This window comes from Sesamum indicum, linkage group LG4, assembly GCF_026168435.1.
Source record: "Sesamum indicum cultivar Baizhima isolate 11 linkage group LG4, ASM2616843v1, whole genome shotgun sequence".
In the NCBI taxonomy this organism is placed as follows: domain Eukaryota; kingdom Viridiplantae; phylum Streptophyta; class Magnoliopsida; order Lamiales; family Pedaliaceae; genus Sesamum; species Sesamum indicum.
In genome coordinates this window covers 19,135,601-19,150,753 of record NC_142660.1, presented here as the reverse complement: position 1 = coordinate 19,150,753, position 15,153 = coordinate 19,135,601, and the positions used below count along the sequence as shown (strand labels likewise).

Here is a 15,153-nt window from a genome sequence, read left to right as displayed (position 1 = left end):
CTAAGAAAAATAAAATAAAATGCAATAAACACACATAAAGTGATCAATATACTACGACTAATAAAATAAATTATAATAAACGCATGTAAAATGAGATAAATAACTTCATATATATAGTGAAGCTCAAGCCAATTACATATAATCTGAAGCTTGTGAATAGAAATTCAAATTTAACCATTAACATAAGACATGCGTTGGTAGATCTAATTGGCACTTGAATCCTTTATTTAGACATCATATTTGACTCACCAACCTTTGAGGCATGAGGCCCGCAACAGCCCGCCATAGCTTGAAAAGACAAAAGCCCAATTGATTAAACAAAGAACAAACAGTAAAATTCCTTTCTCTACTCTACGTGTGCTGCTGCGTGCATACAGATTGAAGAAAGGGGAGCGAAGAAAAAGGTGAAATTGCAGCGAATGATCTATGGCGTTGTCCAGGCTTCGGAATCCGGTGATCCGCCGAGCTCCGTCTCTTCTCAGGGCTCGCTTTCTCTCCCTCTCCTCCAATCACACATCTCTCGATCGGTAACGCTTTTTCTAGACTTGCAGCAATTTAATCTGGTTGTTTTCGGTCGTTTCGTTATTTTTGATCTAATTAGAGGAGAAATGATTTTAGAAAAGGTTGATTTGGTTGGTGGAGTGGTCCAATGCGGGAAATGAGTCAAAATGTTGAAAGTAAATATTATATTTTGTGCTGCATTTATTTTGTTTTTATTTGAACTTTTAATATGAAATAGGGGACGAGTGATGAATAGGATATGTAGGAGGATTTTTTGAATTGTTGAAGAACAAGTAACGTTTAGGCATTTCTTTGGTAGAGTCGGCATTTTGAGAAATTTTGAAACTTTGGATAATTAATGTTGGGCTTATGAAGCCTTTTTCTTTCGTACCTCATTTCTATGCTACTGGGAAAGAACCTAATGCCTCTCATTTCACTGAATTCCTGGATTTTAGGATACCAGGGCTCTTTATTCTGAATCACTAATCATGCACATACGTTAGTAGTGTCAGCTTCAAAATTTTAACTTTGGAATTGTTTGATTAAGCTAATGAACTAGTAGTAGAATTATATTTATGGAAGATTGACTACTAGGTAGCTGACTCAAGTAGTGGATGCTTAAGGCTGATAATCATTGACAGTGTGTCTGTGTATAGACTTTCGTGAAAGTGAAAAATAAAAGAAAAATCAATTACATCTTATGAGCATGCTGCTTGCACTTTTGGGTTTAAGATGGATAGTAGAAATGTGCATTATCAATTCGATAAACATACGCATCTGAGACATTTTTGTGGTAAATAGCATTTCATGAGGTCCTTATCACGTTTGGTTGTTTCAGTGAACACAAATTTTGATAATCAATTATGTGTACATGCTTTCTGAAAAATCAGCCATTTTCAGATGCGGATGAATTTGTGACATAGTAGATCTTCTATTAGTAAAGTTGTTTTGGCTGAAGGCTTCTTGACTTGATCTTGTTACCACTTTGTTAATGTTTGTTATGATTTCTTTAGTTATACCTCTATATTCTTGTTCATCATCTTATTGCAATATACTGTTTCTGTAGTCACAGGGGCCTAAACTCGAGTACTGATGTTGCAGAATCACTATTAAGGTTTGCATTTGCCGGCTAATCTTTTATTCCCTTCTTGCTTGTTTTGTTAATCTCATTATTCCCAATTAGTCCCCACTTGTATTATACTTATTGACATTTTGCTTTCTGGTATCTTTATTCATCGTCTCAATCTTTACTTTTTACTACTTTACCTTTTAGCTGACGTCCTGAATCGTATTGTTTCGAGATTTTCACATCTGAGTTAACACTAAGTATAAGATAATATAAATTAACTTACTGCTCATTTTCCTGTGTTCCATTGTGTATATATTGTCTCATTAGATTTAAGACAACGTAGAAGATAATCTACATCACCATAATGCTAAGCCAATTGCCAGTTTAGCTCATTAAGTTTCCATTCACAGCATACCACTTAATAGGCTTTGATTGCTTTTATATCTTTTAAATAGTACATGAGTACCTTTTTACTTTATGTTTAGATGCATTTCTTGGTAGTACAAACGAAAGGCATTTCAGATAGATTCATGATGAAATTTTCACCGTGTAATGCTTATGGGGGTTCATTTAGGTTTAGGTGGTGTGGTTTCTGTGACAACTGAGCCATAAGCTAGAGTGGTTATTATAGGATATATGTTTGACACTTGGTCATGGCTCCTTGTAGTCCTAAACTGTTTCCTTTTCCTGTGTTCTCACCTGAGCATCTTAGATGGAAAAGTTCTGTAGTGTTATAATCAAACCGTCTATTTGGAGCATTATTGATCAATTAAGTGAACATGTAAATCCATCATTTTAGTATCTCTTTTCCATTAACTTATGATGAAATCCAGCAGGCCGGCATCTTTTTCAATGGTCAATGGCATTCATCATAATCCTTCTAAGATTAAGGTTGGTTGTGATATTCTATAGATGATTTGCGTTAACCATTGTTTCTTTTTCTAACTATAGTATCTGGGTTTTTACAGTTTCAAATTGGTGCCCGCCGCTATTCATCTAAAGGTACAACTCTTTTCATTCAACATAAATCTATCATCCAAATTTATCTCGGACATTTCTGTGTCAAATTTAGGAAGGTGGCTTGATTAACAATTCTATCCCAAATGTGGCTTCGACATTTCAATAGCTTTTGGCCCACTTAACTTCTTTATCATCTCATTTTTCATGGTCTAATCTTTGAGAATCAGTTTTGAAAAGTTGTAGTTCAAATATTACATTCTTGCAATAGTTATTTGCGAAGGTCATTTAGCAACTTTGAACTTTTCAAACACGTGGAAATAGCTCTGATGTCTTAACTCTAATGGGAAGGGAATAGTTGCTTCTCTGTCATCTCTTGCACTTGTACATTGGATTCTGGCCCCTTATTTGACGTAAGAGATTGGGTTGGTTGAATTCGTTTATTGATTTCTGACATCCAGTATTTAAACCCTCTCTAGTGGAGTTAATTTTTGAATCCCAGATACTTGCTTGTGCAAGAATTGGGAAGAAAATACGGGGAGGTTGGAGAGTAAACTGGTGATGAAGTGCGTAAGTCTGAAACTTAGGCTGTCAACTTCCTATGCTTCAAGAGTTTGCCTTTTTGGAAAAAAACTAAGGAAGAACTATGTAAATATAAAAGCAGGTTTTTCACTCTCCAGGGACTTCTGCTAAAATTTCCATGTACAAGCAATTAACCTTAAAGCTTGAAGTCATTAATATTCTAAGAAACATAGATGAGAACATGATGGATTTACTTGCTGATGTTTTATTTCAGTTGGGTACTTACTAACAAAGTTTGCTATTGCAGAGCTTCCTGAGCATATAGTGCTTCAAATGCCAGCTTTGTCACCTACAATGGTAACATGAATTCTAAGGGAGGTATATATGTTTACAATTTTAGCTCCATCATGAGCACTCTGATTTGGCTTGTATACTTCTTACAGAGTCAAGGTAACATTGCAAAGTGGAGGAAGAAGGAGGGAGACAAGGTAAAGTTGCCATTACTAGGAATAGGATATTCATATTTATTCCTAGTATATAGTATCATCCAAGTGTAACTGCAGAAAAATGTGATGACTTGAAAGCATGAAGGACATACCACAGGGTATAGATGAGATATCTAAGTAGACATAAGTTTATGCGACCTTTTTTCTGCTTCTGGATCCAACAGATTGAAGTGGGGGATGTGATATGTGAAATAGAGACGGACAAAGCTACTCTCGAGTTTGAAAGTCTTGAAGAAGGGTAAGTTCTGGTTTCAATCTGTTCTTGCATCTTGATAGACTGCCTAGTCTCATGTAAAGTGTATTTGATGAAACATTGTCAAGTTTATATTCATATAGATTAATGCGTTGGTTTAGTTATCTTTTCCAAAATTGCTTAGGTTTGGTTTTCTATTGTATTTACTCTTTATTTTTTGATTTTTCATCAGGGTGTCCTAGATTGCTCTAGTTGGGTTTTAATTGTTTTCTTATTGTTTTTGTTGCATGTTTACTAATATAATTACAGTGATCACCACAGAAAGCTTTATGCAGGCTACTTGATAGAACATTTAATTTACATTGAACTTAATATGCAGGTTTCTGGCTAAGATACTGGTGCCTGAAGGTTCCAAGGATGTGCCTGTGGGACAGCCTATAGCAATTACGGTTATAGCCCTAGACTTCTTATGTTATTCTCTCTCTTCCTATGTTTCTCTTTATGAAGTGCAGAATAGAACAAAGGTCCTTTCAAATGCTAAATGTACTATTACACAGTTTGGTTTGTTCAAACACAGAATTAGAATACTAGAACATCTACCCCAACTTAAAAAGCCTTATCTCTTGTGTATATAGGGCAGCCTGGATCCTTTTCTTCCTCCACTCTATCTAGGATCATCTCAAAAGCTATATCATAAAACTGAAATCCTTTTTGATAGCCTCCACCGTTTTATAAATACACACACACACATATTGAGCTTTACTGCCAAGCTTCTGGTGCTGAAGAAAATGCTTTCATAAGAACAGTTTTCCCAATCAGAGAATCTGCTGTTACCACTTTTTGTCCCTATTTCTTAAGAGAATAAATCAGTTCATGCTATTATCATCTTGTATGATGTTAAAACTTATTTTACTCTGGTTAACTAGGTGGAGGATCCAGATGACATAGCTAATGTCCCTGCAACTGTTAGTGGATCAGAAGCCAAAGATAAAACAACCACTGAACAAGCTTCAACACATGGAGACAGCAAACAGGAATCAAGGTCTGTGAACATCAGTACTTCTGAACTTCCTCCTCATATCGTTCTTGAAATGCCAGCACTATCACCAACTATGGTAAGAACAACTGTTGTTAGAGTTTTGTGCTTTGATATTGTGTTTTATTCTTTTGTTCACTGCTGAAGAGTGTTCCTCACTTTTCTTTTTCTCTTTCTATCCACAGAACCAGGGAAATATCGCAAAATGGAGGAAAAAAGAAGGCGATAAGGTCATCATTTTTTATCAACAGCATATATGCTATATGTAACTACTTCATAGAGATTGAAGGCATGCTTTTCTGTGTTGATGCAGATCGAGGTTGGTGATGTTATTTGTGAAATTGAAACAGACAAAGCGACCCTTGAATTTGAGAGTCTTGAAGAAGGGTAAAAATATTTAACATTATTGGTTGAATTCTTAAGATTTTGGCCTCTTGAGTTCATTCAACTTTTCCGTGACAACTTCTGATTGGCCATATGTGATTCAGACAAAAAAGCCCGTATGAAACCTTAAAGAATACAACCGGAAACAGCAAAATCAATCTATTATGCTCTTTATTCTACCTTGAAGTCATGGGTCTTGAGATTTTCAATGAGGCTGTTATCTACTGCTACGTACTTTTTCATAATTTTGAGAGATTCCACCGCACCTGGGTGGGCTGGCCATTCCTATTTTAGTATATTTACGAAGTGCTTCATGTAATTAGAAATTGAATAAAATGGTTTTATATATTTCATTAGCATAGCAGTTGGCATGAGTTCTGCAGTTCCTACTTCAAAAATTTGTATGTTTCAATATAGTTTTTCTCTTGTTAAATTCAGGTTCTTGGCCAAAATTTTGGCTCCGGAAGGATCAAAAGACGTGGCTGTGGGTCAGCCCATTGCAATAACTGTGAGTTCGTAATGCTTAAACTTGTCTGAAACCCACATTTTTGCCGCTAAAAAGAAAAAGCGGTTTTCCCATGTTGCTGATTGTGAATCATTAGCAAATGATCAAGTTCATATGGAGAAATATAACTTGCTAGGTTGAGGATCCTAATGACCTTGAAGCTGTAAAATCATCTGTTAGTCTCGATCTGAGTGTCAAAGATGAAAAGCCTGTTCAGAAGAATACTGCAAAGGAAGTCAAAACTCAGAAAACAAGTCATAGTCGAATTAGTCCTGCCGCGAAGTTACTACTTGTGGAACATGGATTAGATGCATCATCAATAATGGCATCTGGTCCCCGTGGTACTTTGCTAAAGGGGGATGTTTTAGCAGCAATACAGTCTGGAAAAGGATCTGCCAAAGTCTCTGGATCTAAGGAGAAGATTTCTTCATTAGATCCAGCCCCCCCTCATCCTCCTTCTGCATCAACGGCATCAAAATCCACTGTACAGCAGACAGCTGCATATGAAGATTTGCCTAATAGTCAAATTCGCAAGGTATGAAATCAATTCTTGAGTTAAATTTGTGTATACTCTTAAGTATAATTCATTTATGTCTTCTTCTATTGACAGTTTAGTGAATAATGGTGTCAGATAAATCTGAGTTCCTTCCTCCGCATTTAGTTATAAATGCTCAAATGTTTTCTGGACGGATTATTTCCTGGAGAGAGTTGTTCGCAATTGCAGCTTATATTGTATATGCCTATTGCTGCTCTGCAATTAATGGATGCTATTAAAAGTTTCTGGTTTCCGCTAGAAAGGATTAATAGCTACCAAACTGAGTGGAGGATGCAATCTTGTTGAATTTTGTAGATGAGAACAATTTAGGCCATAAATAATTGGCTGTGTGAATTGATGATTGCAGAATTGAGTAGGAATAATCTTTTGAATGTAATGTGTGATAGTGGTGAAGCATATGGAGACATTAAGCTGAACTCTCCTGATGGTGAAAAGAAAGGATTATTTGTCTGAGAAAATTTTGAAATAAGCTCACTGGTAATTTGTCTTTAGCATAAATATAAAAGGAAGTTACTTCTGAGTTTCATTCCTGCCAAATGGTTAAGGTGCTAATGTGATCCTGCTACCTGTACTCCTTGATATATCTACATACTTGCAAATAATTTTGGCTTTTTCATAGAGCTGGTTATCAAAGTTTGCCTCAGTTTTCATCACACAAAAGATCCATTCTTTCTGCATCCAATCACGGGACATTTTTACTACAATAGATAGATTTACAAATGGAAACAGTTTTGTGTGCTCCCCATATTTGAAGATGCAAAAGACTCGAGCACTAGAGATGTGCCAATGATTCAATTCTTCTGACAGATTGACGAGAAACAGATATTCAATTCATATTGATGCATGCTTTTCTCTTGAACAAACTACGTTTGTCTAAATACTGCTAATTTGTTTCATTTCAAATTCCATATTTGTGGCTGCATCCTGTAACTTAAACGATCTTGTTTCTTTTATCTTTCTTGAATACTATCAGCCAGTGTTATTAATGGCGCGCCATGGCGCAAGGTGCAGGCTCAGCTCCATTTTATAAAAAAAATGGCGCTGAGCTTGCATATGGCGACACCATGGTACGCCTCTATCAAGCCCTAGCCTTTGACTCAGCTAATTTAAAAAAAAAAGGAATCAATTAAAATTTCTTGCAAAATGGATGATGATGATGAGATTGGGGAAGATTTGGATTTTGATTGATGGATATTTTGTCTTTGTGTTTGTTTTATAATGATTATGTAGGATTTGTTTGATGTTGCATGTTCTGAACTCTTTTGTTTTTCCTAAGACTTATTATTTTGCAAATTTCTTTTATGGTATGATGATTAAAATAGTTTTTAGTGTTTATGTTTAATTATTTGTGCATTATTGATGTATGAAATATATAATTTATTTTTGTAAATGTGAGCCGTGATTTAAAAATGACCCCGCCGCCCCGTGCACCATGGCTGTAGGGGAGCCTAGCGCCATGGCGCGCCGTGCACTATTAACAACTATGCTATCAGCAAACTTTGAGCCCTAGCATGCTCCTTAGAATTTCATCCTGAAGTTGCCTTGCTTATGCATCCATATGTAGGACAAAAACCTCTCTGGAATGAGTTTGAGGCCTGATGATAGCAGGTTTAGAGGACAGATGATGCAATTTGGTTATCTTGGAAAGACAAGAAATGAATGTCTAATCGTTGATTTATGTCTACATTAAATATTTTTCTTTGAAGGAGTCTTTGTAAGATGAAAACGATTAACTGGAGTTGTATACACTTACATACATTTTTTATTATCCTTGCCGACCTTTATCCTGATAATTCTATAAAGACTTTCTTCTTACTTGCTTATAGGTGATAGCAACACGCTTATTGGAATCAAAACAATCCACCCCTCATTTATATTTGTCGACAGGTTTCAAACATTCATTTCTCTTTTAGCATTACATGTTATTGTACAAGTATGAAACTTATATTTTGTGGTGTCTGCTAGATGTTACGCTGGATCCTCTACTCTCATTCAGAAAGGAGCTTAAAGGTAGGTAGATTTTATCTCTGTTAGTCTGTTTGTTGACGGATATTATTATGAGCTGAGTGATCTTATTTTATTTTTGCTTTGCAGCCAACTATGATGTTAAAGTCTCAGTAAATGATATTGTGATCAAAGCGGTTGCTGTTGCATTGAGAAATGTACCAGAAGCAAATGGTAAGTGTTTTCGTGTTTATCACGTTCCCCTAGCTTTGACTTTAGTGAATTGTGGAAGACAGGGAAGAAAGAATAAAAGAAAAAGTCCTGTCTGTGGTCAGTCAGTCATGTTGTATTATTGTGAGTCTTGAAAAGTTCTATCCTATGAAATGGAGCATAGTTAGGAAACCTTTTGCCATTTTAGTTCTGATGTACTGTTGTCAAATCAGAACAAGGTCCTGAATTATGGAGGTATTTATATGGACAGGGAAGGATACTATACAACTACACTTGAACATGACTTGCAGAAACTTTTAGGGTAAATTACAACGATCTCTCCCTAAGGTTTGGGATAATTACGAATACCTCCTCGTTGTTTGAAAAATTACAAATATCCCTCTTGATATTTGATGAAACTATGTAATCTTTAGATGGAGGTATGAAATTGTCAACTTTACCCTTACAATATTTTTTTTATTTTTTTAAAAAAAATTAAAAACTTATAAAAAAATTAAATAGGGTGGATGGAAAAATTTTAAAAATTATAAAAAATTATCCATTTAGTCCATAAAAAAATTAAAATTTTTTAAAAAATAAATAAAATTATAATTTTTAATTCAAAAGGGTAATTTGGTCAATTCACAAACAAAATTGGATGGAAACCTAATGGATTGTGCTAATTGTTGGACAGTCGTTAAAATTAGGAGGTATTGGTAATTTTTCAAACAACAAGGGGGTATTCGTAATTATGCCAAACCTCAGGGGAGCTTGTTATAATTTGCCATAACTTCTAATGCATTTCTTTGTGCCATAGAGTATCAAGTATAGATATGATTAGTTGACAGTAATAAATAAAAAGGTAAATTATAGCCACCTCCTTTGAGGTTCAAAATAAATGCAAATACCTCCTCATTGTTTGTGAAATTACAAATACCCCTCGTAATTTTAACGCGTGTCTAACAACGAACCCATTCAGTTAGCATCTTTAGGTTTTCATCCAATCCCCTCTTTGGATTATGAATTGTAATTTCATATATTTATTTATTGACTAATATGCCCTGTGGATTATAACTTTACCTACCCACAACTTTTTTACTTCACCGTATAGGTTTACACAATTATTTTCCATTTGAATGACATAGTTGTAATTTTTCAAACAACAAGAGATATTGGTAATGATGCCAAACCTCATAGGAGGTAGTTGTAATATACCCTAAATAAAATGAAATCCATAACCCTAGCCTTTACACACTATCCAAGGCATCCTGACCTTAGTATTTGCTTTCACTCACTAGCCCCGGTCCTTTACAGTTTGGTGTAGCCCCGGTCTTCTACAATCCGGTTATGCCCGGTCTTTTACAGTTTGGTACACCTTGATTTGTTCGCGGCTCAAGTCAACCTCAGACCAGTCAATTACAGATGAAACTCGACCTTTTTTATGAGATGAAATCCTGATTTTTAACTACCTCCCGTTTATCTCTGTGATAAGGACCTTCCGGTTATTACCACAGTGCACTGGGAACTGACAACTTGCATTGCAAGAAACATGCATGTTTAACAATAGGGAAAATAATTTCAATGGTATAAATATCTCTTACAGTCTGTTGTTTGAATAAATTTCCCTCTCATGCATCTTAGACCATCAGTTGCTCACTATCCCCCACTAGTTCACATCTTCAAGTTGGTCCAAGGCTTCTCTAGTGTAATGATCCCCTGCTAACACTTTTTAGATTTTCCATAAAGCTTCTGAGCAGAAAGCACTCATTAAGTTCTTTATTATTTTCCCTTAAACATTTTCACTTTGACGCTTTTATTTACTACTGATCCTTTATTTATTATTGAAACTGCGTCCAACCTTGTTAAGAGAATCTCAAGTATATTACTTTTGAGCTAGAAAAAAAGCCGCATCATACGTAGAAAGATTGGAAGCAAATTTGATGGCTGAATTGTCTAGGCGACAGTATGTAATTTGACCACACTTCCCCTAAAATAAATTTTTCTTAAAGATGAGTAGATTGCTTAGCTCAAATGCAATATAACAGTTCTTTCACCTGGACCATGTAGCCTGCTGACTTTTTCCCCAAAGCTTTTACATCAATCGTACGTGTTTCAGACATGTTTCACCCAAACAGTTATGGGTGCAAAACTTGGTACTTTCAGAAAGTGATAAATTTTAGAAAGAGTTAAAAATTTGAAAGGAAGCAAAAGAGAAGTGTGTTTGCAATAAGTAGTGAGAACTAGATAATCTAAAGTTGGAGTGTTTGGTAAAAAAACAAAAAAGATGGGACCAAGTGTAAATGTAAACTTGGAATCATAGATCATTTACAGAAATACTAGGAGAAATTGGAAACTCTCTCCTTCCTGCTTTCAACGTCTGCTTTTCTTTCTGAAGCATAAACTCAATTTGCAAACACTTCAAATTAGTTTGTTTTCTGCTAGAAGTTCAAAAGTGCTAATTTTTAGTGTTTGCAAACACTCTATTCTGTCTTCTAGTGTCATAAAAATCCCAGTTCGAACATTTGGTTAACACTTTCCCTTTTGTGATTTGATTAGACATTGATGCCAATGACAACAATAACGATAATGATAATAATTCAAAGAAAATACAATCCTGTAGAATATCAGAATTGTTAGTCTCGATCATTGGCTGATATGCAATATTCTAGTCCATCCTCTGGGACCACGTACCCTACTAGTTTTCCTAGCTTCAAGTCTCTCTGCAGCCAATTGGGGAAAATAATGGTATATGTGTTCGACCTTCAAAAAAGGATACTTTGCTTTCAAATGAGTGGGAGTTAACAGTGAATACTGTATATTCTTTTCTTTAACAAATATCTCTCCTTGGATAGTGAAAGGTTGAGGTCATCATCTGTTCTTTTGTGATCCAGCTTGCTGGATTTGGTTAACTTGATTCTTAATTGCCTGGATGAATGTGTTTAGATGTGATAAATATTCTGTTTATTTTTAATATTAGTCTGACTTTTGATGCTTTTCTATAATCCTCTGCAGCTTATTGGGATGCTGGAAAAGGTGAAATAGTTTTATGTGATTCAGTTGACATATCTATTGCAGTTGCTACAGAGAAGGTATTCTATGAGTAATCACTATGTTTCTCAACAAGTAATAGCCTTGTTCTCATCACTCTAACCACATTATCTCTCAATTCAGGGCTTGATGACTCCAATAGTTAGGAATGCTGATCAGAAATCTATATCATCTATTTCCTTGGAGGTGCATACTGGGACGTCTTCCTTGTCTAAAATGTCTTGTCTTTGTGGAGTATTTATTTTGTGATGTCATTCATTCTAGATTAACATTTTTTCTCTTTCCACTTTTGATTTTTCCTAGGTTAAAGAACTTGCTGAAAAAGCACGGGCTGGAAAGCTTAAGCCAAATGAGTTCCAAGGTGGCACTTTCAGGTGACTTCATGTTGCACTTAATTTGCTCATATATTGACATATTGAACTAGCTGGTTTTTGTTTCTTCTAAAGCATCATAAATTTTCCGTTCTCGTGCAGCATATCGAACTTGGGGATGTTTCCTGTCGATAATTTTTGTGCAATTATAAACCCACCTCAGGTTCTGTCACTCTCTCTCTGAGTTTGTTTGTATGCACACACACAAATGCAAATATATAGATACAAAAACACAATTTGGTATTATGGATATCATTAACTGATTACGTATTTTGATAATTTGGCGATTTCTATCTTTAAGGCTGGTATTCTAGCTGTTGGTCGGGGAAACCAAGTTGTTGAGCCAGTTGTTGGAGATGACGGTACACATATATGCTTATTCTTCAATTCAAGATTCTGTTACGATCTATTTGTGATAACTTTCTTTTTTCTTTTTTTGTGATATTTTTTAACTTGGATATTCTTGTTTCAGGGATCGAGAAGCCTGGTGTTTTTACAAAAATGAACTTAACATTGTCTGCTGACCATCGTGTTTTTGATGGAAAAGTTGGAGGTATTTAATGCTATGAGGATTACTCTTCAATTTGTTGCGAGAATTGTGTTAGTTGCATTTCCCCATTATAAATATTGATAAGTTTTGTGAGGCCATCTCCTTGGTGTGGCCCACATTTCTCTCTGACTCTTGTCTCTCTCTCTCCCTCTTCTAACCAAAGAAGAAAAAACAAGTAAAGGTTAGGAGGTCAGGTCTTATATTTTTACAAATGTTCGAGTGTCTTTCAATTTCAAAGTGTCAAAGACTCTTGATCTCTAATGCCAATGCTAAAATTTCAAGCACTTAACATCTTCATCTGACATGGGGCTCGATATAGTTCATTTACCAATTACAACCCAAGAAATATTTCTCAATTTGCAATTTATATTAGTTATTCTCCAGTCAGTTTGTTTAAAGTGGTTATGGAAAAACATCTGCCTCATCTCATCTCAATGAGTACAAGAGACGATTAGTGTTCTTTCTTATGTTCGCTTCCCTTTACCATATCCATTCTTGTATGTAATTCTAGAAACAATATGTTTTGCAGGAACGTTCTTGAAAGCATTACGGTCAAATTTCAGCGACATTCGAAGGCTTCTTTTGTGATGGCATAGAAGTTATTTTCTTGCGAAATATAACACTACTAAATAGCCACTGCAACGGGAAATTTATCTGATCACAAGCTGGAATTTCAGCATATTCAAGACGTCCTACAACTCGGTACTGTTTCTTCTATTGTGCAGTTTCCCTTTCCTGGGATTTCTACTGGACTCATAAGGTCAATTTTTGGGGCTTGTACCCACATAAGTTAGACTTTGCCAATATTTAGGCTTCACCGCTCCTGAGTTGTTTTTCTTTGCCACTACAAAGATCAAGCGTAAAATTGCTTGTTTCTGTTCTCCTGTAAGGAAACAATCAACACGCGGAATACGTTATCTGGCGTTTCTGCAATAAATTGATTTCGCGCTCGTTTCTCATTGTCTTTTTGCTGTTAATTTTATCTCCATTAAAGCTGTTCATAATTTAGAATGTACCCAGGCTTTCTGAAGAACTTGTAGCAAGCCCATGAAAGTCGAGGCTTGTTTGCATATATTAGTTTTCAGTGGTCATTTGCTGAAAACAATGTAGTGTAGAATTTGTTGGATGTTTAGTTTAGTTCAAATGGATAAATTGAAGGCAGAGGTTTGGTTTTAGAATTTTGGAGGATAGAAAACGTCATAAATATCATTTCTTGTTTGTGTAGTGTTTTATGTTTTTGTATTAGTACTATATTTGAGTTTAAAAAAAAAAAATATTGTATATGTATATATATATGTATGTATGTATATCTAGGTAATGATTGAACAAAGAGGACCGCAGTAATTTTTCAGCTTACAATATCAAATAAGAAGAATTATTTGAGATTTATTATTTTTTGTTCCTATCATAAAGGAAAAATGTTACTGGATTGTATACAGTGTAAATTACATTAATATCCATTTAGGTCTAAATATTTAAATATTTCGTACCTTTTTCAATTCCATTCCGTGAGGTTAGAATCAAATTACTCCCCAGGAGATTATAGTTCAATTATAAATACATTCACATTCAGTAAGAAAAGTTTACATAAACACTCTCTATAATATAGTACACTAACATTCTGAAAAGATGTATTTGTAATTTTACACAAAATAAAACATATTTATGTATTTAAATTTAATTTCAAGAAATGTCATTATAATTTATCCCTAAATATACAAGGTTAATTGTATTTTATCATCCAAGCTACATTCGTTTATACACTTTGTTTGTTTAAATTTTTCTTTTTGACAATTATTATTTCAACTTTATGAAATTTTTCACTTTGTCATAGTTTTTTGTCACAAAATCACCACATGTTCACATGTGATTTAAGGATTATGCGATGTATATTTTTCATATATGCACAGCATGTGATATTTTTTCAACAAAAATCAACAAAAAAGTCATATATGGTAAAGTGTAAATTTTTCAAAGTTGAAATGGTAAGTAGATATAGAAAGAAGTTTCGATGAATGTATAAAACGAGTATAGTTCGAATGGCAAAATACAATTTACCCAAAAATATAGTTCGAATATATTCATGTACTTTGTATCGAAATTCTTTTTTGTATCAACTTACTATCTCAACTTTGCGAAATTTGCAATTTTACTATAGACGATTGTTTTTTTTTTTTTTTACTGAAAAGACATCACATGATGTGCATATGTAAAAAATATCATATTATATAATTCTTAAATATCACATGTGATAAAAAAAATTTGATTGAAAAATAGTTATAAATCTAAAGTGCAAATTTTTGTATAGTTAATATAGTAAATTGATAAACAATCTGATCCCAAAGGTACACACTCCAATGTCGGTTAATGATTTTAGACCGATCTCTTGCTGCAATGTTTTATACAAGATCATTGCGAAACTACTTGTTCAAAGACTTAGTGTGCTGCTGGACAAGATTATTAGCCCCTGCCAGACAACATTTATTCCGGGAAGAAGCATTGGGGACAACATTATGTTAGCCCAGGAATTGTTCTCGGGCTATAATCAGATGCGTCTATCTCCCATATGCGCGCTTAAAGTGGATATAAGGAAGGCCTATGACACGGTGGAGTGGGACTTCCTATTAGCAGTGCTGTAGTTATTCAGATCCCCACCTATGTTCACAAGGTGGATCAAGGAGTGTGTTTCCACAACATCATACTCGATCGATCTCAATGGAAAGCCTCATGGATTCTTTACAGGAGCGAGAGGACTACGACAGGGAGACCCCCTATCTCCTTATCTGTTTGTCCTTATTATG

At 34.8% G+C, this 15,153-nt stretch overlaps 1 protein-coding gene across 4 annotated transcripts; it reads left to right on the top strand.

Moving 5' to 3' along the window:
* The first annotated feature begins 246 nt into the window (after window positions 1-246).
* On the top strand, window positions 247-13,311 carry LTA3 (Dihydrolipoamide acetyltransferase, long form protein). 4 transcript variants are annotated; one of them, XM_020693346.2, is made up of 23 exons: window positions 247-527; window positions 1,574-1,615; window positions 2,404-2,461; window positions 2,539-2,572; window positions 3,357-3,406; window positions 3,493-3,537; window positions 3,720-3,793; window positions 4,128-4,197; window positions 4,675-4,863; window positions 4,970-5,014; window positions 5,098-5,171; window positions 5,607-5,676; window positions 5,810-6,208; window positions 8,056-8,116; window positions 8,195-8,239; window positions 8,324-8,407; window positions 11,396-11,472; window positions 11,555-11,617; window positions 11,735-11,805; window positions 11,905-11,965; window positions 12,104-12,164; window positions 12,275-12,355; window positions 12,882-13,311. In XM_020693346.2, exons 1-23 carry the CDS (start codon window positions 427-429, stop codon window positions 12,938-12,940), a joined length of 1,914 nt encoding a protein of 637 aa, XP_020549005.1. In that variant the 5' UTR covers window positions 247-426; the 3' UTR covers window positions 12,941-13,311. The 4 variants fall into 4 exon arrangements, with proteins under 4 accessions (XP_020549005.1, XP_020549006.1, XP_011077240.1 ...); XM_020693347.2 differs by having other exon boundaries at window positions 248-527; window positions 2,407-2,461; XM_011078938.3 differs by having other exon boundaries at window positions 248-527; window positions 1,568-1,615.
* The last annotated feature ends 1,842 nt before the right edge of the window (window positions 13,312-15,153 follow it).